This window comes from Artibeus jamaicensis, unplaced genomic scaffold (genome assembly GCF_021234435.1).
Source record: "Artibeus jamaicensis isolate MK-2021 breed Jamaican fruit bat unplaced genomic scaffold, CSHL_Jam_final scaffold_474, whole genome shotgun sequence".
Taxonomy (NCBI): Eukaryota; Metazoa; Chordata; class Mammalia; order Chiroptera; family Phyllostomidae; genus Artibeus; species Artibeus jamaicensis.
This window is the reverse complement of record NW_026522046.1, coordinates 47,058,009-47,080,834: the sequence shown is the minus strand read 5'-3', so window position 1 is coordinate 47,080,834 and position 22,826 is coordinate 47,058,009. Positions and strand designations below refer to the sequence as shown.

General features: G+C 56.8%; 1 protein-coding gene across 4 annotated transcripts in view; it reads right to left on the bottom strand.

Moving 5' to 3' along the window:
* RUNX1 (RUNX family transcription factor 1) overlaps nucleotides 1–21,318 on the bottom strand; it is a 202,437-nt gene extending 181,119 nt beyond the window's left edge. For 3 of the 4 annotated variants that reach the window (XM_037127183.2, XM_037127186.2, XM_037127184.2), the window contains exons 1-2: nucleotides 21,109–21,318; nucleotides 20,865–20,982 (exon numbers count right to left, since the gene is read on the bottom strand). In XM_037127183.2, coding sequence (XP_036983078.1) covers nucleotides 20,865–20,922 — 58 coding nt within the window. In that variant the 5' untranslated portion in view covers nucleotides 20,923–20,982; nucleotides 21,109–21,318. Of the gene's footprint in view, nucleotides 1–20,864; nucleotides 21,074–21,108 lie in introns of those variants that run through there. The other variant, XM_053658054.1, reaches the window with a different exon arrangement.
* Between the last annotated feature and the right edge of the window lie 1,508 nt (nucleotides 21,319–22,826).

Here is a 22,826-nt window from a genome sequence, read left to right as displayed (position 1 = left end):
TGTGCCAAAAAGGCTGCACGGAATCATAATTTACTCGCTGCATCTTACTCTTTTAACTTTTCAAATACTGAGGATCAGTCACCTAGTTAAGTTCCTAACCTATGCACCAACTTCATTAGTCGGTCAGACTGTCTGTCTGTTTTTTTAACCAGGTGTGGCTGTAAGTTGAAGTTGACTTTTTAAACCCTCTGCAAGCCTTATAGGCTGGTGATGTTGCTTTGTTCAGCCTAGATGTCCTGCAGCTTTGCATTATATTGCAGTGATGCTACGTTCTCAGCGTCCGGTTGGAATTCCTTTCTTAAAAAAGGGAAGGAGAGAGTCTACTCCCTGGAATAATCACAGGGTCTGGAGCATCAGCAATGGGCTTGATTTCAGAAAGAGCCAGAAGCCATCTCAGTCCGAGACTCAGTGATGCAGAAGGTGGTTAATGAAGCCTGGTAATACTTGTCTTGCTCAAAAATGGGGTGCGACCTAAAAGTCAGGAGGCTGTTTTACTTGTTTAACCAATAAACTGACCTTGGAAGTCATTTCAAAAGAGCAGCCTCAAAAATGCTGAAAATCATCCTGGAGCTGTTAGCAGGACGGCGGGTTTCCCCCGGGGGACTACTTTGAAGGGCACTGCAATTATACACGTGTAAATTCCAGAATGTGCAGTTAAAATCGGATCTGGGATTTTCTTGTCACAGTCTTTTCATTCATTTGTTTATGGTAACGTTTAAATGAGAAAGAAGTCCATTAAGGACATTTCAACAAGGTCTGCAAAGTAAATAGTGAAAATGATCATGCATCCATTTGAGTCCTTGCTCAGGAAGGAATGTGCCGACTTAAGAGCATTCAAAGCTCTTCCTGGCCTGGCATCCTCTCTCCCACAGGCTCTCCAAGCCCTACCCCGTCTTTAGAGACAGCGGCTGCTCCCCATTACACTGTGCACTTGGCCATTCACACCTGGCTCACCCTGCCCTGGCTCCTCCTCTCCTATTCCCCACAGTGTTAGCCATCCTTTGACTTGAGTTTTTACTCCTTTATTTCATTATATAAAGTCGAGTTACTCATTGTTAAAGTCTATACCTGGATTAGCCAAAATATACAGGATCAAACGCAAAGGAGCCCCCACCGGGGTGACGGGGCAATTCAGCACGCAGTCACGCACAAGACGCCAGAAGAAAGAAAAGGGTCACAGACGACTCGGGAAGATGGGCTCACGAACCAACGGGGTGAGGAGTGACCTGCTTGACGGGACAGTGAGTGCGTCTGGCGAGGCTTCTAGGAGAGGAAATGGGAAAATGATAGGGGTCTCCGGAAATCCTTAAAAATAAGGTGGATTCTCATTCACCCAAGGTAATCATTCATTTTGAACACAGGAAGTTTAAAGAAGGCACACTGTCTGTTTCGACCCCACGTTTTTGGACAAAGAAGAATAACTGAAGTAAATCTGGAAGTTCAGGGATAGACCCTCAGGGCGGGTAGCTGCAGGGGCTCTGGCAATGCCTGGCCCTTCGGACTCTGGGTAAACTCCGCTGTGGCCGTCTCTGTGGCTGGAGATGTTCTCTCTCTCTCTCTCTCCCGGGTTGTTCTTTTTATGCTCAGAGAAGTCCAGGTTACTGATTTGAGAACATGGCGTTTCAGAGCCTGTGGGAGACTACCTTCAGGTTAATTCTCAATTACACCCTTTGCCTTAGAGGGTCAAGTCGCTTGGTTTCCAGCTAATACTGTGGTTGTACCTGTGGTTACCCACTGACTTCTCATCTGCTCTGCTTATCTGATAATAGGCAAATGGGGAAAGAGCTTTTAATATCCCCCAAAAGAGGAAGATTGGTAATTAGTTATTCACCGCATGGAACCAGGCCAGGCCAGCTTACTCCGAGAAAGAGAACGACCTGGATATTGGACTTCGGGGCTCCTTTCGCTTCATGTGCCCTTGTAGCATTACAGGCCTCCTCTGGATTGCTTTTTCTGTTTCTTTTTTTCCTTCCAGGCCAGGTCAAAGCATTACATACAGTAGAAAAGAAAGCAACGTCAGCTTTTCTTAAACTGTGTCATTTTCGTGACAGCTTGTGTGCATCAGCCCCGCGCCTGAGGGTCCCCGCCTGGGCGGTCTTTGTCGGTTCCCCCCTCCCAGCAGAGCAGCAAGGGGGTCCTTCAGAGAACACGATGGGCAAAGTAACCTAAAGACGCGCAGGAGGTGACAGCCAGGAACGGGGGACCGGGCCGCAGAGACAGGAAAGGAGGAGGTGGCGCGGGCCCAGGAGCACCGCGCTGCTGCAGCGACGGAACTTCTGCAAAAGCTGCGCCCGCGCCTTATCAGCGGCGTGCAGGCCTGTGGTTTTCTCGCTCTCGCAACCCTGCTTTAACTGCCGGTTTATTTTTCGACAAACAGGATGCCTCCATCTGGGGCTGTCAGCATCCCGGGCTCTTAGAGAGAAAAGAGGTAGTGCAGCCCCACCCTAGGGGCAGGGCAGGAGGGGGGCTGTTTCTGGAGACTTTCCAGAGGAGCACGACCCTGCAGGTGCTCCGCTGGGAAAGCAGCTACAAGGGCCAGAAGGCGGAGGGGCTGAGACCTGCCTCCCCCTGCCCCCGTAACGGATTCCACGGCCCCACCTCTGCAAGGCTCTGAGCAGAGGGGCCCAAATAATGGGGCAGGTTGTAGGCTGAGGAGGGTGCTCCTCAGACTGTAACGTGTGTACAGATTGCCCAGGGCTTTTGTGAAGGTGCAGACTGATTTGCAGGCCTGACCGGGGCCTGAGATTCTGCACCCCTACCAAGGTGCCAGGGCACATGGACCGTGGCTGGTCCAGCGACCACACTTTGGATGGCATGGCCCCAGGCGAGGCCTGCCTGATCAGTCTCCAAAAACTCCTTGTTGAGCATCTGTGTCCAGGCTACAAGCCCCACGCAGGGCTCTCGCAGCCCTGTGACCCTAGTGGGTGTCCTGTGGCCCTAGTGGGTGTCCTGTGGCCCTGGTGGGTGCCCTGCCAGCATTTCCCTGGAGCTGCATCTATTCCCACCAGCCCCACTGCTAATGGGAAAGGAAGTGCCTCTGTGCTCCAGAGCCGGGGAGTTCAGAAGCCTGCGGGGGTTTCTAATATCCCAACGGGGACGTCTTCAGGGACTCAGGGGAGTCTAGATTAAGTTCTGAGTGCAGAGACAGTGGGAGGGGGCTGAGACCTGCCAAACACACACACACACACAGGAACCCCGACCCGGTTGGGGTCTTTCCTACTGATGAAAACCTGTGCCTCTTGTGGTCAGAATTCCCACACGTCTGCATTTTTTCAGAAGTCGTACAGAATTTGGAGGCTTTATTTGAATATTTCAGGCTCAACCTGGTCTAGACTAACTCTAGGATATTGTGGCACACCCTTTAAAATATGGGTTTTCGAGTTGCATTTCATGAGCAGTGGGCATGCGTGGTCTTTGATCAGGGAGCCTGAGCTAGGAAACGCCTGGTGTGTGAGTAAATCGTGAGGGGACTCGCCACCCAGAACGTGCGGCGTCCCCTGAGTGGGTGCTAGTGGTTAGAGGTGGATTCAGGTTCTGCTGAATTTTGCTAAACACTACCACCTCACGAGGATTTCATTTTGACTTCATCATAACCCGTCAAAGGCTTCCTGTACCGAGTGTTACTCAGGGTATGAAGAAAATTATACGGCTACAAAAGGTGCAGATTCTTGGGCCCATGGGCTTCTCTGGGTCTTGGTAGGGGGCAGGACTTTGCATTTTAACCAACACTCCAGGGGCTTCTAATACACTGCCAAATGTAGGGCCCCTGGCCTGGTCTCAAATTCAAGCGCAGCCTTTTTGCTGCCGCACTCAGAGCTCTGGTTTCAGTTTTGCTGTTCACGAGTGAGCCGAGGTGGCCCGCCGCAGGCCCACAGGCACCCCTCGGCCCAGCCTGCCGGCCGCCTCACTCCCTCATCTCCTTTGTCGCCCCAGCTCTGTCTGGAGAGTGTTCTTCTCCCCCTTTGAGCCTTGCTGAGATCACAGCTTCTCGGGCCACAGCCAGTCGCCTGGCTGTTCTGTAAGGGCTCTCGCATTTGTGCTTTTCAGTTCTCATTTTGCTCCCTGACTGTTTCTCGTGCGGGGTGGGGAGCTCCTTGGGGGCCATTTCACGCCTTCCCAGTTCGTGCTGCCGGCCGCACTCTAGCACACGGTGCTGCCCGCACCAGCCCTGTGGCCCTTTCCCGATGGCTCGTCCCTGCGGTGCTCCACAGAGTGTGCTTCACCGGGCACAGCGCAGCTCCAGGCTCAGAAGGCACCGGGCAGAAACATGGGTGTGGTGGAGAGGGCGCTGAGAATCTGATCGGATGGTTATGAAAGCCCCAGAGGAAGTGGGAAAATGGGGTATGGACGCCAGCTCCCCCGTCTACCGTCTGAATTGGGGATGGCGTTTCTTTTTGGTAAATACACGTTCCATTCTACTTGACACCTGGATCGTGAAGCCCAGGAACCAGAGGCTGGGTGTTTGCTTTCCACTCTCCTCCCCCAGTGATGGATCTCTCTGGGGGCCTCTCCACGGGGTCTCCTCCTCTCCCACCAGCCTCCCTCCCTCCTTTTTGCCTGTTGGTGGCCAACTCTGATGCCCAACTCAAAACTGAGGCCGGGGGATGCTTCAGTGCATCAGATGCACTGCTTCTAGGCAGACCAGAAGTGCGGCCGTGTGTTAACGACTCGGCTCTCACCAGCGCTCGGTTTAGTCCCAACATAGCCAGGATTGTTGGCCACGCCACTGTGGTCTTTCTTTACCTCTCTAAACTTCAGATTTCCTTCTTTTTTATTTTTTTCACATCTAAACGCCAAGCCTCCATGTTTTCACCTTCCAAGTGAGCGTAACCATGTTAACTCAGAAGGCACCGGGGCGGGTAGCGGGGATGGCATGTCCCGGCCTGGGGGAAGCGGCGTTCCCCGACCCCTGGCCCGAGGCGTTTCCTGGACGAATGCCTCCACGTGTCTCTGGCTCTCCCCATGTCAGGGCCACTTCCGCTCCCTCCAGCCACGTGCCTTCAGGTTCACCCTGTTGCCTCCGATCCTCGGCTGCTCCCCGAAGGGAATCTTTTGGCCTCTGTAGGAATCCCTTCCATCTCTGACCCTAACCCTTCCTTCCTGGGCTTCAGGCATATCCCTGTTGGCCATCTGGTCGCCCTCCTCACCAGCGTGCTGGGGGCCCCTGACCCTGCGCCTAGGATTCCCTCCCCTTGTCTCCCCTCTCCAGCCTTTGACCTGGGGTCTCCCAAGGCCTTCTCTGGCCTTGACTTTCTGTGCTGGGTTCTCTTGTCTTCTACCTGCCTTCTTCCTTGTCCTCTGATTCTCCAAGTCCTTCTGAAAGTCTTCAGCCCATCTGTTTAAGGTGGTAGTTCCTCCTCCTCCACGTCCCACAGGGGGTAGGACCCTCCTCTTAAAGGGCCCGCAGTAGACACTGGGCCACGAAAGGCTTGCAGCCCCCCGAGTGACCGCCGCCAGCGTCACTTCTGAGACCTTCCAGGCTCTCTGTTTATGCTGTGACAGGCACTGGTTTGGAAGACACGCACAGCTCCCTCCCCAGTTTCTGGGGAGGAGAAGGCCATGTTTTCCAGAGAGGAAAACACTGCGAGGAAGTGAAGGGCAGCGGCACATCTCTACAGCGTGACCCCCGCTCACTGGGTTTCTCAACTTTGTCCCGTTCACGTTTCGGCCCTGACCATCCTTTGGGGGGGGGGCTGTGCTGGGCATTGTAGGATGTCAGTAGCCTCCTTGGCCTCTACCCACTAGGTGCCAGGACACCTTTCCTACACCTCCCCCACCCGCCCGTTGGAACAACGAAGTGTTTCTGGACATTTTGTGGGCAAAATTACCCCCTCACCTCTCCCCCTCTCCTCCCAGGCAAGAACCACTGATGTAAGGATATTCAAAGCCTATGTGTATGGAGAAGAAAATGGGAAAAGTGATGAGAAAGGCCCATTCTGGCAAGAAGTCCCCATATGTGATGTGAGCAAAGAAGGAAGGAGACTGATTAAGCAGACCCACGAGAAAGGAATCAGGGGACCAAGTTTTAAGAGAAAGCGCGGGACACACAGACACGAGAAGGCACTGATTCAGACAGAGGGTCCGCCAAGGGACATTTCTCAACAGCACAGAGAACGAGGCCCAGCCTTTGCCAGATCGCACGTGACCACGGGCAAAGGTGGGCCCTTTCAGGTGACTGAGGTCCAGGCCTGGCCGAGGGGGACTTAGGCACAGAGGGACATCTGAGAGGATGCGTGGGGGTGGTCAGGGACGTGAGCTCCCATGACCGTTCGGCAGACGCCGACAGTCTCAGGGTGGAAGGGGGCACGCAGCATCGCCTGCCCAGCAGCTCACTGGAGCCAGCCTCCTCCTCAACCGAGAGATGGGGAAGGGCCGGGCCCCGCGGGCTGGAGGTCCAGTGGGTGCCCCTGTGCCCACTCGACTGCCTACAACTTCACTGAGACGGGCAGACCGAGAACTTAATGACGAAGCTACCATCAGTTATTTACCAAACCTCTTTTGTCTTTCCATGAACCTCTTCTTTCTGAACAGGAAAAGCAGTGGTTAAGTTTTCCCGAGAAGAAGGGACCCTGTGAGCAGACAGCCTGCTCTCTGCTCCTTTGCCCGGCACCTGGGAGGCAGTGGCCCCATCGGGGAGGCACTGGGCCCCGGTATCAGACCTTTGGTCGGGAGCTCGCCTGGTCACGGACGCCTATTTTTCCAGAGAGCAGTTTGATGTGCGCACAAGCCAATCATCTCAGGAACAGGAAGAAGCCCTCGGACTACATGGCATTTCGCACTTGCTTCTCGCATCCTTGCCAAGCCTCCCACGGGGGACACCCACGAGACGGCCAGCCCGACACCCTGCGGCAGAGGCGGAACCGGCCCCGAGCCTCCTGGGCCCTTCGGCCGTCCTGGTCCCACGCCCTCCTCTCCATTCTTAGCAGGTCATGAGGGTTGAGGGGGAACTGAGGCTGGGCGGAGGGCCTCATTAGTTGACTGCTGCTGTGTTGTGGGTGTGGAGGGATGGCAGTGCCCACTTCTGCTCACACCCACTGGGATCGTCACAGAGCAGCAGGAAGCGCAAGGCTGTAGGCGCTTCCCCCGCCGATCTGATTGCCTGCCCATCTGTGCACCCATTCACCCACCTGCCCATCCATCCAGCCAACATTTGAGGGCCCACACCCTGCCATGTGCGTGAATGAAGAGAGAAGTAAGCCGTGAGTTCCTCTCTCAGAGAATTCAGAGTCTCTGGGAGACCACACGCAGGCACAGAAAACCTTGAGTTACATTTTCGTAAGTGCTAAGTAGAGAGACGAGCCAAGCAACTGCCAGCCGGAACGAGACGGCTTTTCGCAGGAGAGCCCCACAGGCCACCCGGAAGACTGGGCCCTCAGAGTGTCCCTCCGGTGACCCCGCTGCTTCAGGGAGCAGACCTGATGTGCACGCATGTTGGTGATGGGGATGTGTGAGGTCTGCTCTCGGTCCCCCGAGAACCCTGTGTGGATACATGTTCCAGCCCTTGTACCTTGCACAGTGAGCTTCCCCCACTGAGCGACAGCCCCGCTGGGTGGATGTCATGCCCCTGACACCTGAAATTGGGGAGCAGTGGGAATTGTGTGGCGCGTGGAGGAGGGTCCTCCCAGAGGGGATGAGAAGATAGCCGAGGGAGACTGAATGCACTTCGAGATTGCTGGCACTTTTGACTAAACCCCAGTTTTCTGCAGGTCCCTGCATCGAGCCACTGGGAAGGGGCGCAACTCCCCCTCCGGCCTCACAGGAGTGCGGGGCCTCCTCCCTGTGACGTCTGAAATTAGAGGCTAAGGTGCTTGTTTGCATCGATTCCCACAGACATGAGTGTCCTGGCCACGCCCTATAAGAGACTATCTCCTGGACACGTGCGTGTTTTGGGCTTAAACCTTCAGTTCAGCCCGCTGCCTCCCAGCTGTGTGGCCCCGGACAAGACTCAGGGCCACTCTGCCCTAGACACCCAGGTGTAAAACGAGGAGACCAACTGTCCCCACTGTGTAGGTGACAAGGATGACATGCGTTCCTATCTACAAGGTGCCTCCAACAGGGCCCAGCGGTGGTCAGCGCTACACTGTAGTGCTGACCGCACAAGACTGGACAGTCCAGCGGCACTTTCTTGTCACTTTCTGTGGACAACTTCCTTCCTCTGAATCTTAATCATGGAGTCTCTTAACCAAAGCGACCCAGGTGTCAGGCAGAGCTCTAACCTGGGCCTCACCCCATCCACGAGGGGAGCACCTTCATTCACATACCACACCCACGAGGGAGGGGAGGCCCAGAGAGGGTAAGCAGTCTGCCCGGGCAGGCCGAGCCCCGAGCTGACCCCGCCACCAGGCCACAGGCGGTGACCGGACGGAGCCTGGACCCCCGCTGGCTTCTGCCTCCTTCGAGCTGTGTGGCCCGGGCCGCAGACTTTTCTGTTTTCTCAGGGCGGGGGCAGGGAGCTGTGCTTGCCTCCTACGTACTGGGTTTGACCGCAGGAGAGGATGGAGACGACTTGCCCGGTGCCCTGGCAGCCCTTGGCCAAGATTGGTCTTTCTTGTCTTTATTTATAAGCAACAAAGTAAGTTAATCATTGCCTACCTTTAATGAAGAAACCAGGATCCTCCCCAGAACAGTGTGAAGGACTCATGCTGGCTGCCGCCCTGAGCCTGCTGGGGTGGGCCCAGCCTCTCTCCCTCCCTCCCTCTCCCCTCCCCTCCCTGGGGGTTGAGTCCCAGGTGAGAACCCCTCAAGGGGCCCAGGCAACCAAGGGGTCCAGGCTCACCCGTGGTGACAGATGCCAGGGGCCCCTCTCCACTCTCTGCTCCTTCAGACTGCGCAGTCTTTGTAAATGACACGTTTGATCCTAAACTGACGTCCTTGAGGTGAAACCTGCCCCACCAAGAGGCTGGAAGCACCTGTGAGAGAGGCCGTCCTGGCCTGTCAGCCTGGGTTAGGGTGCGGGACTCCTCCAAAAGACCGAGGCCTGACTGAAGGTCAAGTGGGGGTCACCCCGGGAACATGGGAGTGGTTCCGCAGGTGGGGCTGGGGTGGGCCCGGCCCGGGGTGGACACAGAAGCATGAAAAGGGCCTTTTCTGAGTCACAGGGATCCCCAAAGTATAACCTCCAGCAAACAGTGTGGGGCCTCTGCTTCCCGTCACTTGTCCACTCCCAGAAGGAAAGCGACTCTGCTGAGGTTACACAAAATGGCCTTTCCAAAGGAGCTGTATTAGTTTATTATTATTTTTTATTGCAGAGCATAATTAGCTTGAGCACCTTTTAATTTGTTCCCATTAAGATGTTTGCATCGTAACAATTAGAGGCTGGCCAGGCCTCTGCCTTCTCGGTGAGTAGGGGCTTTGCTGGCTGGGAGCTGGCCTTGGGGGAAACGCCATGAATTACTGTCCCTGGGCCACGTGGAGCCCAAGGAGAGAGGCGAGGAACTTGCTGTGGCGACTGGCTGTCGAATAGTCAGATGAAAAGTGCCTTTTTCACAAATGAGGTTAAAGAGAGGGAAAGGAAAACCTCACAGCCAGCTACTTGCCCGAAGCAGTGGGATGAGTTGCTAGACTGTGAGTGGCGGACTTCTGCAGAAGCATGGGGGGCTGTTCTCGGAGGCTCACCAGGGAGTGGGTGTCCTGCTGTGCACCCAGCCCGTGGCAGTGTGGAGGGTCCTGTGTGCGGTGGGACTGAGGTCACCTCCTGCCACCACAGTGGACTCATCTGCTTCTGGCAGAATTTGTATCCCGACCACAGGAGTGACCAGCATGAGCACTTGCCGGCACCTCCCTGGCTGGGGTTGGTGTTGCCACACTGCTGGCCCCCCCGGGGACGCCCAGAAGGATGAACTTGGGCGGGAAGGCCGTGGTTACCTGTGGGGTTGTCCGTGAGTCCTCCAGTACCTGGGTCTAGGACACGGACTGGGATGGGACAGGAGACAGCTGGGGCATGACATTTCAGGAGGTGCTGTCTTCCACGGCCACGTCATCACAGGGTCAGCCTTACACGGCCCTGAGGGTGAGCCCTCTGTAGGGTTTTTTCAGGAAGTGCCTCGCTGTCTCATGCTCTGTCACCTCTGAGGGACTCTCAGACCGACTGGCTGGGAGGAGAGGGTTTGCCTCGGTCCCCCCAACCCTGCCAAGCCAGCAGCACCTCATATCATTTTGGGAACAGGATTCTGAAGCTTGCTCCAGTCTGAACACCACAAGCTGAAAGAAGTGTCCCTTGGGGTTGTCCTGGGGACATGTGAATGTCCCCTGAGGGGGACAGCTCCGGGGGAGGGGTGGTATCAACACTGATGGTGGGGACCTAAGGCCACCAGATGTACCCATAGCCACGCAGGCAGCCCAGCACACTGCACAGTGCCCAGGCTTGAGGCCACCTGAGGTTCAGCTCTCCCCACACGGTGTCACCTGCTGTACAGGGGACTCGAAGGTCTCTACCTCCACGTGGCTCAACCCTCTCATGAGTCGAACTAAGAGAACGGCGCAACCCCCTCTCCTTCCTGCGGTGACAGCGGGCCCTGCACATAGACACCTCCAGGGGGACCTGGTGCCCTCGCCTCTTAGCAGCCCCACCTCAGGCAGGTTGGCCCCACCTCTGCCGGCCGCGATGCCCTCGGTGCCCGGGGTCCGCCACGAGAGCACCTGCCCCAGCTTCTGGAGAAGGATGTTAACAAGTGACGCAGGAAACCAGCATCGTGCTGGCGCCTTGCATGTATTATGTGCTCAACAAACATTAGTGTTACTGTGACCACTTTTAATATTAGCAAGCTCAGCCCTCCGCCAGGGGCACAGAGCCCGCATCTGCGCCACTGCCTGGTGGGGAAGCAGACCCAGCTTTCCACCATGACACCCGCTGGGCTTCGAGCTAGGCCTCAGGGGCGCGTTCTGGGCTCCGAGGGGCTCCTCACTGTCCCCAGACTCTGTCCTATGCAACCAGAGCTGCTTTTACTCAGTGCCTTCCTCTCTGTGCCCACTGCTCCTAGCTGTCCCCTTAGGTCCTGACGAGCCATCCAGAGCAGGGGCCGCTTTACAGGCGGGAGGCCTGCAGATCTGCAAGGGCGGGTGAACGGCTCAGGTTCACACGGAGCAGCGCAGGTGATGGGGAGAAACCCAGCGCCTGAGCCCACCCATGGCCCTGGGCTCCCTGCTTCCTGCCACCCTGCTCCGGTCAGGCCTGTTCCCCTAACGGGCAGCTCGCAGGCCAGGACCCCAGGACACGGTGGCCCCGGACACACTGGGGGTGGAGTGAAGTTTGCATGTCAGCATCGACTGGAGCCTCCCGGTGAAGGACTAAAGGGCCGCTGCTCGTGGCTGAGGCCCTGTCAGCAAGAGAGACACTCGCAGGGCCTGGGGACGTCCTGAGTCAGGCCCAGGGGTTCGTGGGCGGGAGGGGGAGGAATCACAAGTCGCGTTTTTAGTTTGTATCCTAAGTTCCATTTTTGGAATGTGTTTTATCGTGTGCTTGCTGTCATTATGTTGTATCACTGAGCAGGGCAGGCGTGTAATTTATATATAAATGAACGCTCACGGGTGGGGGAGCCATGCCAAATACCTTTTACTTCCTGCGACGTGACCAAAGCAGTTTGGAAATCAGTGCCCGACACTCAGCAGTTCCCGCTCCACCCGGAAACAGCTTTCTCACATTCAGTGCCTCGTGGGAAGAGACCCCACTGGGCCCTCTAAGGCCTAAGGCATGTGGGTTCTGAATGCTGGGCTGTATGCGTGAGAGAGAGGCGGGGGGGGAGGAAGGAGGGGGAGAGAGCCCTTCATTTCTCCTGCGGAGATCACTTCTGAGCGGGAGAGCTTTTTCAGAGGTCCTGTGAGGACCTGTCTCTGCGGGTCCCCATCTTGCACAATGACAGCGCTGTCCCGTGTCCCAGGGCTCCTCTGGAGGCCACCGCCTCGGCCGAGGCCGCCCCTGCACCCCTCCGCATGAACAGGCACGTTTGTGGCTATCTGGCCGTTCAGATTTCCCCAGAGATGCTCCTCAAAACCAACCTGGTTAACCATACAATTGCCTAAGGGGTGTGGCCGCCCGTGGCAGGTGCTTAGCGAGAGCAGCGCTGGGTGTACGGGTAAGACCAGCCGGGAACCCAGCGGGGTGGCGGAGGCAGGTGGAGCCGGGAGCTGCGAAGGCGGCAGGCTCCGTGCCGGTGGCTGTACGCCATGTTTGCCCACAGAGACCGCAGTTGGCCCGGCAGGGTGGTGCTGTCTGCTAGTGACTTAGCTGCCCGCGTGGCATCCGCCACCTAGTGTCAGCAAAACACTAGGAGGCAAGAGCAGAGATGACCCAGGTTCTGGTTCTGGTTCTGGGACTGACGAGCTGAGGCGCCTGGGACAAGTGACCGTGTCTGGTTCCCCGAATCAGGGAGAGGTATAAGCTCACTCCAGGCAAAACCCCAGAAACTTCTACATGTATAAAACTTTATGTATATATAAAGTTATATGGTTTCGGATGCCAACTGCAGTATATAAAACTATATATAACTATATAGAGAAAACACACCCACACGGATAACTTCGAAAGTACGAAACGGGACAATGTCTCATAGTTCACTTGCTGTTTACACAGATTCACCCACCCCTCCCACACAATTATCTCTTTGTTCCGCGCACAACCCAGAGGGCAGCGCAGGGGCGGTGTTGCTCTGTTTATTTTTTTAAATGTGAACTAATGATGTAGGGTGACTGGCAGGTGAACAGAATCCCCATTGTTGCCGTTTGTACTTCTTTATAGAACTCCACACCCTCCGCAGCCCTCAACCTTGGGGAAGGCAGTTTAATCGTTGCTCCGCTCCTCTAGGGCTCGGAGGGCGCAGCCGTGGTGTGCCACGTACACAGCCGTAACGCAAGAGCCGAGTGAGTCTCCGCTCCTGCCTGTCACCCCGGTGTCATCCCTCCTCATTCCTTCCCGCTGTGGACGCATGCCAGGGCTGGAAAGGGCTGGGGCGAGAGAGAGAGAGAGGGAGGGAGGGAGGGAGGGATGGGCTTCCCCTTCCCTGCAGTCCTGCCAGACCCTCGGGTGGGTTGGTGCACACATGTGCTTTCAGATTTTATAAATTACAGACTTGCCAAGTGGGTTGGTGTCAAGTTCAGCGGTGACTGTTGGCGAGGTGAGGGGCTGCCCAGATGCAGCCTGCAGGTGGCTGGGTGCACGGTGTTCAAAGTGCAAACAGCAGCCGGGTAATAAAGAGCGGCGAACTGCGGTTGGCGTGTGAGCTGCTGCTGGAAAATGGCCCCCAACCAGGGCTTTTAGTTAATCTGCGTTGCCCTTTGAACACTCCTGTGGCTGTGATAGAACATAAACACCGAAGGCTTCACACGGTCACCTTTTTCGCTCCCACACTGAGTCCTGAGAGAGAGGGGTGCTCTGAGCACACGCCCAGCCTTCCTTAAAAACCTCGCCCGGGGAGCAGGGAACCAGGTCCCCCTGCTCTTTGCTCTTACTCACGGAGCCCTGTCTGGCAAGCTGACTACTGTGATGTTTTCTAGATCTTTCTTTAGGATCTACTAAAAAAAAAAATCTGAAGTCTTACACATTTTCAGAAGCAATTCAGCTTTGAGGCGAATCTCCGAGCTGTTTTCTTTCTAGGGGTCACGGTCCTCTTTCAGTGAGCACATCAGAGGGGCTGGCAAAGACCAGGGGGCAGAAGCTCTGCTGAGCGACAGAGCCGGTGCTTCTCTCCCCAGGCGTGTGCGCGTACGGCCGGACAGGTCCAGGCCTGGCTCAGAGCCAGGGAGCACGGGGCCAGGTTGACAGGAAGGAGTCCCAGTGTCCACGCGGGCAGAGCCACTGAACACGCCCGACTCACTGACTGAGGTTTCTACTTTTGGAGACTGTTGGGGCCCCTACAATGTCTGGGGGAGCTCACGGCTTACAGGGAAGTGCATCTGAAAATAGACACCCCGGGACCCTGAACCGGGAGGCGGGGTCACATACAAAGTCTACGGTTCTCTGATGCACACCAGCCTGGCATCAAAACAGAGCGAAAAATTGACATCTTTCTTACTTCTGGGGAAAGCGAAGCAGTCATTTTTGTTTTTTAATTTTGAATAAAGCATTGGCTTGCAGAGAGACAGGTCTGCATCCAGACTCAGGGAGCAGACAGGGCCGGTCATTACGAAGCAGGGATCATCTGTAACTTGCAGAAATGCCAGGTGTGCAGGAGTGTCCCCTCACCTGCACTGGCGCTGTCATCTGATGGCCGTGTCTCTCTCTGAGATAAGACAGTGTCAGATACACTCAAGGAGGGCAACGGAAAAGAAAGTTTTGCTTGAGAAAGTCTGTAGAGAAGAATTCCCCTTAAAAAAACCTTTGAAGGTGTTGGGCCACAAGGTTTTGAGAATTTGAAAGGATGAGGGAGCGACGGAAAGGAACCGCTTCTGGTCACGCACTGACATGTGTGGCCCACGGCCAGGGCGGCGGCGCGCGCCTGAGCAACACGCGGTTGAGAGGAGGCTGTGTCGCTTTCCTCACACGGTGAGAGAGCCCAGCGCTACCTGGGCGTTGACGCGGCACGGAGGCATGACGGTGGCACCCGGGTAGCCGGCTCCCTGCCCCCCATCTTGTCTCCAGCCTGTTCTCGGTGAATCGGGGGTAAATATCGCCCTCCCCACCCTCCCAGGTTCATCCGCAACTTCCGAGAAGGACTGAAGGAGAGACACGGAGTTTCTCTGCCTGTGTTTTCAGAGTGCGGCTAACACAGGAAACCAGAGACAAAACACCACCGGACACCACCGTCCGCCTGGGGACTGTGTCTGCCATCACTGCTGCGGCTGCACCCAGTCACTGGACATCCATTCCCAGCCGCCCTTCCCTCCAAGTTCCTCTACTCTGTGAGCTAAACAACCCCATTGTCCTGGGCACCTTCCAGCCAGCGCCTTGTGCCATGGCTCTGGCCCAGGAGCCATGGAGGACAGATTGCAGAGAAGGGCTGCTTTTCCTGAGTAAAAAGACAGGGCCCAACCAGGGGCAGGCCCAGAGGCCTCCACCTCCTTCCTGCCTGGACGGATCCGAGCTGCAGGTGTCTTGGCCACAGGCTCGGCACGCTGGACTCCCACCCAAGAGCACTGTACCGGCCAGGGACGGCCGGTCACACGGCCCAGGCCGGGCCGGCTGTGCGGGCCACGGGAGTCAGGTCTTCCCTTTTGTGCGGCCAATGTGGCTCTCACCGGTGAGCTGCACGCTCGGTACACCACCGTCATGACGCAGCATTTTGGTTCTCATCTGGCCACAGGGTGCATGTCTCCCGATTGGCTGCTTCCTTCCTTCTCAGGTATCACTAAGCATCACCAGGGCAGGGGAGGGGGACGGGCAGGGGTTCTGGAAGTGAACACGGGGAAGCCTGTGGGAGCCGCAGGCCTGTCCATGAGCTGCTGGGCTGCTTGGTATTCAGGGACCCCCCCCCCCACTGCCGTGTCCCCTTATAGCACTTCCTGACAATGCTCACAGCCCACAAAGCTGGGAAGGAAAAGGCCCCCTTCCTACTGCTCTGGAGTGCTAGGACTGCCCTGTTTTAGGAGAAAATACGCCAAGGAAGACACACTGCTTGGGCCCATTTTACTCAGAAAACGGCTGACGTCGGGGACTGGTGGCACCCAGGACGCAGGATGAGACACATGCAGGGACAAGAGTGGCAGGAGTGTTTCGCAGAGGTTAACATCTGTTCAGGCCCCAGAGCAGCTTCTGCAGAGTCCTCAGAACAGAATTTGGAAGCAAGCTTTTGAGATGATGTGGGAAAACCCTCTGCATCTGCGTGTGGATTGCGGGGGAGACCAGTTCCCATCAGAACATGACAGAGTAGAAGTGGGTGGCTCCCACCAAACTAAGACACAGGCGGTGTGGTTCAGGGCGCCGCTCTGCGAGGCGCCACGCAGCATTCAGCGCCCTGGACGGAACTCTCGTTCCGAGGCGAGCTCCTCTAGAACGTTGCTGGCCCATTTTACAGAACTGAAGTGAGACCTGGAGGCATCGAGTGACTCAGCTAGGTCACTGGAAGTTGCCCGAGAAGTTGGAAAGTGCTCCTGAGTCTCCTGTACCGGCCTCTGCCCCCTCCCCAGCGAGATGAGCCGCCCGGGCCACCCGCATCTCCCGGCTTTGACTGGGCACCTGGTCCGAAGGTGAGCGTGGAGACGCCCCCCTGCAGTGCCCGGAGAAGCTGCGTGTGGTTCAGCAGGCGAGGTGGCTTTTTGCCTGAGAAGGGCCCTCAGGAAAAGAAGCTTCTCTGCGACTCCCGACCCGAGAGGCACCTGTGAAGGCTGCTGCCATGGTGCACCCCAACGAGCTCTGTGTACCCCAACGAGCTCCGTGCACCCCAACGAGCTCCAATACGTGGAAGCTGAGCTTGCGGAGCTGCCCCCTGGGCCTCTCTCCTTCCCTCTCTTCTTCGCAGACACAAGAAGTCGAAAAGCCATCACGTGCGTGGATTTCCTCACCACCTGCCCGTGTCCCACCGGGGTCCCTGCTGCCCGACTTCCCGCCCATGCTGTCCTCCCACCTCAAGAACCCCCCTCCCTGTCCTCTGGTGTCCACCCGTCACACCATCTCCTTCCCCAACCCTGTGTCGCCTCCTCCAGGGGGCCTCCCCGTGGTCCCCCCGGGCCCTGCGGCCTCTCCCTTCCCGGCACAGACGGAGTCTGACGGAGCACCCTCTCGGAGAGTGGAGCCCTGGGAGCCCAGGCTGACCGGTACTGCCCCGTGGTCATGACCCTGAGAAGCACCCAACGCAGGCTCTGCAGTCTGTCTGCATGGCCACTTCAATGACAGCTACTGCAGACGACACTGAGGCCCAAGTGGGAAGCCACGAGGTGCTGTTTGACTAGAGCCGGGAGACCGGACAAGCACGAGAAGGCGTCACCGTGCTGTCTGTTGCTGCCCCCGCACTGGCTGCCCCCCTCTGCTGGCCCTTTGCGAGTGGTGGCCACTCTCGTGAACGCCCGGCTCTACCCTCGGATGGACATCCACCCAGTCCTGGTCTCCCTGGGACAGTCTCTTTGTGGGCAGGGGCCCCGGAGCCCCCTCGGCCCCAGTGTGCGCCCCGGCCTCTCTGTCTCAGCCACAGGGCGGGCCTTTGCAGAGCACTCGTTTCGGACGTGCTCCAAGCAGAGGGGCCTCCTGGCTGCTCTTCGCTTCCAGCAGCTCTCAAGGGGTCCTGCCCTTTGGTTCCTGGGTCAGCGGCCCCCTCGGAAGACGCCCCGCACCTGGCTGCTCACTGTGGCTGCTGCCCTGGGTGTGGGCGCAGGTGCGAGGCTTCCCGTGCCCCTCCCCAGCGCCCCACACCCTGCCCCGGCGGCACAGTGCATCTTGGGAGGGTTCTGAATCACAGGGACAATGTCGCTGGAGGAAGTAGAGCCAAGGCGGTGGCTTCTTTTGGGGGCGGCTTTTTGTTCTTTTAAAACTCAAGCATTTCCAAATTGCTTTGTCATTTTCAAAGGTTTCTTAGTGTGTAGAGGTACATGGCAAAGGGTATTGTTATGAGTTTAGATAGGTTTTTAAACACCTTTTTTTTATTAGTTCCCAAACTGGTGGGAAGTGTCAGAATGCGAGGCCCCACATCACGGGGGGCTGGGGTCTGACCCTCCACCTTCAGGACAGCACCCCGGGAAAGCACAGCGGCCCTGAGGGCCGGGGGCACTCGGGATGGCGCAGACAGCCTGCTTTGGATCGGGCTGTGCCCACCCCTAAATCGACGTGTTGAAGTCCTAACTCCTAGCGTGGCAGAATGTGACCACCTTTAGGGATGGGCTTTTTACAGGGGTCATTAAGCGAAGCCACTAGCATGGCCCCTGATTCGACGCCACTGGGTGTCCCCACCAGAAGAGGAGGTTAGACACAGGGAAAAGAGGCCCCAGAAGAAGCCAAGCTTCTCAACCCCTCGCAGCCTCCACTGCGACACAGCAGCGTCAGGGCCCTGGCTAAGACATCTGGGCTCCAGAATTGCGAGACGGCACCTTTCCGTCTGGAGCCGCCCAGGCCGTGGAGCACGGTTCAGGCGGCCCGATGAACGTAATGCAGATTTCACCCCGTGCACAATACGCAGGTTTATCTACATTTTTCTGTCATCTTAAGCCTTCAGTTGAGCTAGAAGTGCCTTCGTAAACGTATTTCTGCAAATGCGGGCAGCCCGATCTTGCGGAGAGGCCCGCTTCCCACACTCGGCCTCGTCTGCTCTCCGGCATTCCCTTTGAGGGACGCCTCTGAGCCGGCGGTGGCGGCACGTCAGCCCCGCCGAGATTTTTACCTGTGGTTCTAGGAACCCGGAGGCATATTAGCATTCAGGCTTTGCAGAGACCACTAAGCCACTTCTAAGAACAAGGCTATCTGAGGCATTCTGCAGAAACATGCCTGTGCCGCTGTTTTCCTCCCCACACCTACTGCAGTCTTTGGGGGGACAAGATGCACCTTCTGCTGCACCTCGAGAGGGGACAAAAGTGGGGGGTTCAGCAAGAGCCTCGTGGTGCGAAGCCAGAGGGATCGTTCCAGGGAATTTCGGTTTCCTCTTATCTCCTGGCCTCTGCGGACGCAGCGAGAGCGCCGTGCGGTGTGCACTGTGGTAGACCACACTCGCTTTGCATGCCGGCCTCTCAGACTGTATCACAGAGGCTGGGCCTACGCCTCCCCTTCCCCCCAATTTCCACAGGGGCACCTCACCAGCCGTGAGCTCTGGGCTTCCTTTGGTGAGAAGGGCAGGGACTGATACAGTGCCACCCTGGGGAGAAAACCAGGTGTTTTCCCCTCCTGCTCATGCTGGCAGCTGGGAGGGAGCACATGCTATGAATGACGGGTGACAGAAAAGGGGATGGTGCCGGCATGCTGGTGGCTGGGCTGTGGACACGGGGTTCGGATTCAGGGAGGACCCTGTGCAGCAGAGCATGGGGACGGTGCCGGCCTCCAGCGCTGAGGCAATGCCCAAAGGGTCCCCTCAGGAGTGACATCTGTCACCTCCTCAGCTTGAGGGAGTGGTGCACATCCAGACAATGGAAACCGCCCTGTCCACGGGTCACCTTGAGGCACTTAACAGGGACATTGCCAAGACTCCACTGTGGTCCTCTGAAATTAAACTCCACGTTGTACCATCCTGGTAGAGACAGTCAAAGGCCCCGAGTGCCTTTTCTGTGACTATGAAATGAAAACACCTTCAGTCATGAGCCCTTTTGGGATGGGATAGGCGTCAGCCCCCCATCTTTCCTTGCGCCTGTGCAGGTGCCTGGGTCCCCTCATATCTCTGCTGTCTGACCCGTGAGGGTAGACGCAGGCCTGCACCCCAGCCCGAAATCCAACCCACTGCCCAGGGACGCGTTTGCAATTCCCTGACTCCGCCTTCCTGGGTCAGTGGACCAGGAGACCGTCGCTGGGCACCGGGGTTACGAAAAGCGAGTTGAGGCAGGAAGGTCTCTTTACTGTTATTCTGCCGATATTGCTTCCTTCACTCGTTAGCGGCCCAGAGGAAATGCAGCAGGGGAGGGGCCGCTTGTGTGACTCACTCACAGCGCGTGACTCAACTTCACTAACATGTCCTCAGCTGCCAGTAAAGAAGCCTTTGAAAACCCTTTAATTTGGAGCTTTGAGTCGGTTAATGACTTGCTTTCTTCCCTTTCTCCTGAGACTCCCACCCCCTCCCCCGCCACCCCCAGCGCACGCAGGTGCGCGTGCACGCACGCACGCACACGTGTGCACACACACCTGGGCCAAGGGTTTGAATTGCAAGGGCCCCGAGACACAGAAGCTCAGTGGCACTCACAGCAGCGCCGGGCGTGACGAAGCGGCCAGCAGCCCTCTGCATTCTCTGGCTCTCTGGGCCGAATGAATAAGTCATGAGTCACAGACACTATCTGGGTGCACTCGGGAGGTCGTAGCCAGAGAATGAATGACCCCCTCGCCCATCCGCGTTGCCCCGGCTCTGCTGGCCCATCCAGCCACACTTGGCGCCCACTGGTCGGCGTGCAGGCCCTGACACTCTGCGAGGACTTGGTGACATTTTTACCGGTTTTAGCACAGCTCTCTTTTCTCACCAAAGACACACCGAGTGAGCGTGCACACACCAGCTCCCACTCACAGCTCACCTCTTCTGCACTGCCCATTTCGGGGGGCTGGCTGCGAGGACAGAAACAGGTTTGCCACACCAGCTGTCCCACTCAGGAAGCCTGCGATCTAGCAACCGAAGGCTGACAACGCCTGACTTAGGAAACATCTTTCTTGCTCTTTGTGAGAGAAGTCTCCCTGCACCACGACTTGCTTCCTTTCTGTCTTGAAAGATGCCGGCTGCCTCTGCACTGAGACCACAAGGAACAACACACAACCGCAGCCCGGCGCTTTCCGCCCGGCTCCGTCAGCCCGGCCCCTGCGAGCTCTGCATCCCGGGCACCACAAAGCGGCCACTCTGGCCCTGATGGCCCTGGCTGGTCTCATGCACGTCTGCAAGCCTCTGCCCCAGGCTGGCACAGCCCTGCTGGCTGGCGCTGCAGGCAGTTCTGAGTCCCGGGCAGGCTGGACTGTGGGCCACAGAGCACGCTGGGCTCAGGATAACTCAGCTGCCGTCACTCCGGGCAAGAGGGAGCAAAAACGAAACCCAGAGAGCTCCGCACAAGCTTTGCCATCTGCAGGGCTCCAACCAGGGGCAGGCCGGCTTACTTGCACTTGCCAGAGTTCTCACACACCGACTAACACTTCAACAGCTTAACTATTTATTCAGACGTTTCTGAAGAGCTGTCGTCTGATGAATAAGTAATCCAATAGCCTTGTAATCATAAGCCTGCGTTTGAATTCCTCCCACCAGACAGACAGGGAACCAGCCGGCTAAATGCACTGAGTTACAACATTCTCTGCAAAGCCGAGCAAAAGCAGATTTAAAAGACCAGTGTGTACTCACCTCTCATGAAGCACTGTGGATACGAAGGAAATGACTCAAATATGCTGTCTGAAGCCATGGCCTCCTCCTGAAAACGCACCCTCTTCTGAAGGCGGGGGAGTCACTGATTTCTTCTTACCTTAGGAGCGAAAAACCAAGAAAGGTCATTGTTTGAACCTCGCCCCCAGCCACGGCTCCCTGCATCTCTTTCATTTTTTTTTCCCTCGATGCCTCTGGGGCTCCCCGAGTCCCATGAAAAATGTACCTTTGCGAAAACAAATATTCAAATTGTTAAAGATTAAAAAAAAAGCGGTGTCTTTCTTGGCTGTGGGCTGGTGATGTTCACCGCCCTGCGAAACCCTGTGGTTTGCAGCCCTTCTGATTCGTCCTGCCTGCTGACCACTGTGCCGGCGTCGCCTCCCGGCACTGCCAGCCTACCCCACTTGTGGTTCTGTGGTTGTTTATGGGCCCAAAGAAGTTTTCACACAACCCAAATTACAAATTTAACTGTTCCCCTTTCCAGAGCTCCTCTTAATTGGTTCTTGCCAATCATGTGACTTCAATGAGGTCAAATTTTTTTTTTTTACTTTCTGAGCAATGCCCTTCTTCCCCTCCACCTGCCTCCTGCTGCCCCCCCACCCCCACCCCCACCCCCACCTCGTGGCTGTGCAAGAAAACAGCCGAGGAGACCTTGTGAGTGAGCGACTGTAGCAAAAAGTGACTCAGTCTCCCATTCTCTCAATGGTCTTTGCTGATGCAGGGCGACAGGAGTCCTGCTGTTGTTATTTGTGGTTTGGGGAAGTACTGATTGTTTTGATTAAGATTTCCTTGCTGCTTATTCGATAGTAATTCTGCCCTGGTACCAGGCTGCTGCTCAGAGAGGGTGTGGGTGCCTTCGCTGGGGGCGCTGGCCGTGGGCGCAGGGGGAGTCAGCCCCCGGCAAAGGCGGCGTGAGACCGCGCGAGACTTTGCAGGGAGAACACGCGAAAGGAAATGTTTTGGTGAGAGTCTGAGCCCTAAAAGGCTCTAGCAACTCACCAGAATTTTAAAGCCTAAAAGAGGGAAAATATTCCAATTTTGGGATGCAAAGACCATTTTAATAGAAAAAAATGACATGGTTTTATGGCTCCTAAGAGGAGGAATAAAAATCATAGTTCTCTCCTGCGCACACACACACACATGCACCACATTCAAATTAGGAAGCTAAAGGAAAAGACAGTGAAGTGTCGCCTTTGGGGCAAGGGCAGCGGCTACACACAAACTTGTCTTCTGCTTTCACCTGTGAGAGGTCTCGCCTCGCCTTCCTCTGTTCCACTCAGAGCCGCCAGCGCCGAGTCACACTGGGGGTAATGCTCAGCGGCGCCGTGGGGAGCCGCACCCGCCCAGCGAGCATTAGAGGGCTGGCGCGCAGCAGGTGGGGGGAGCAGAGAGGCCTCCCCCGAGCAAGCCCTTCCTGGGGCATTGACGGGAGGCATGATCTAGCTCGTCCTCTGCAGTAGCGAGGAGACAGGCCTGTTTGGAGGTGCCAAACACGGGAGACTTTTGCGTGTGGGCATGCCACTCTGGGCACACGCATTCCTTCCTGTTTCCTGCCCACGGACCAGAGTTCCAAGATCAAGTGAGACTGTCCTTTCCTAATGAATTGCTGTGCTGTGCTGGGCTCCTCGTGCATCCTCCACGGTGCTCTGGACACGGAGGGTCTCCCCCACACCCCCAGAGAAACCGTGAGATGGGGGCCTCTGAGGAGCTGACCCTAGCCTGTGGGCGGCTCTGCGGCACACGCAAAGGCACGCGGGACGCCTGGCCAGCACACCCCTCAGCTTTGTCCCCTCCACGCTGTCTTGCCCACGCCCACATCCACAGAGGTGACAAGCTGGAGGGCAAACGGCACAGGTGCAGCTGCCAGGGCGCACACAGGCAGGACTCCTGCTCAGGCCTGTTTTGACTAAAGCAGGAATTGAAACTCAAGAGTCTGCTTTCTCC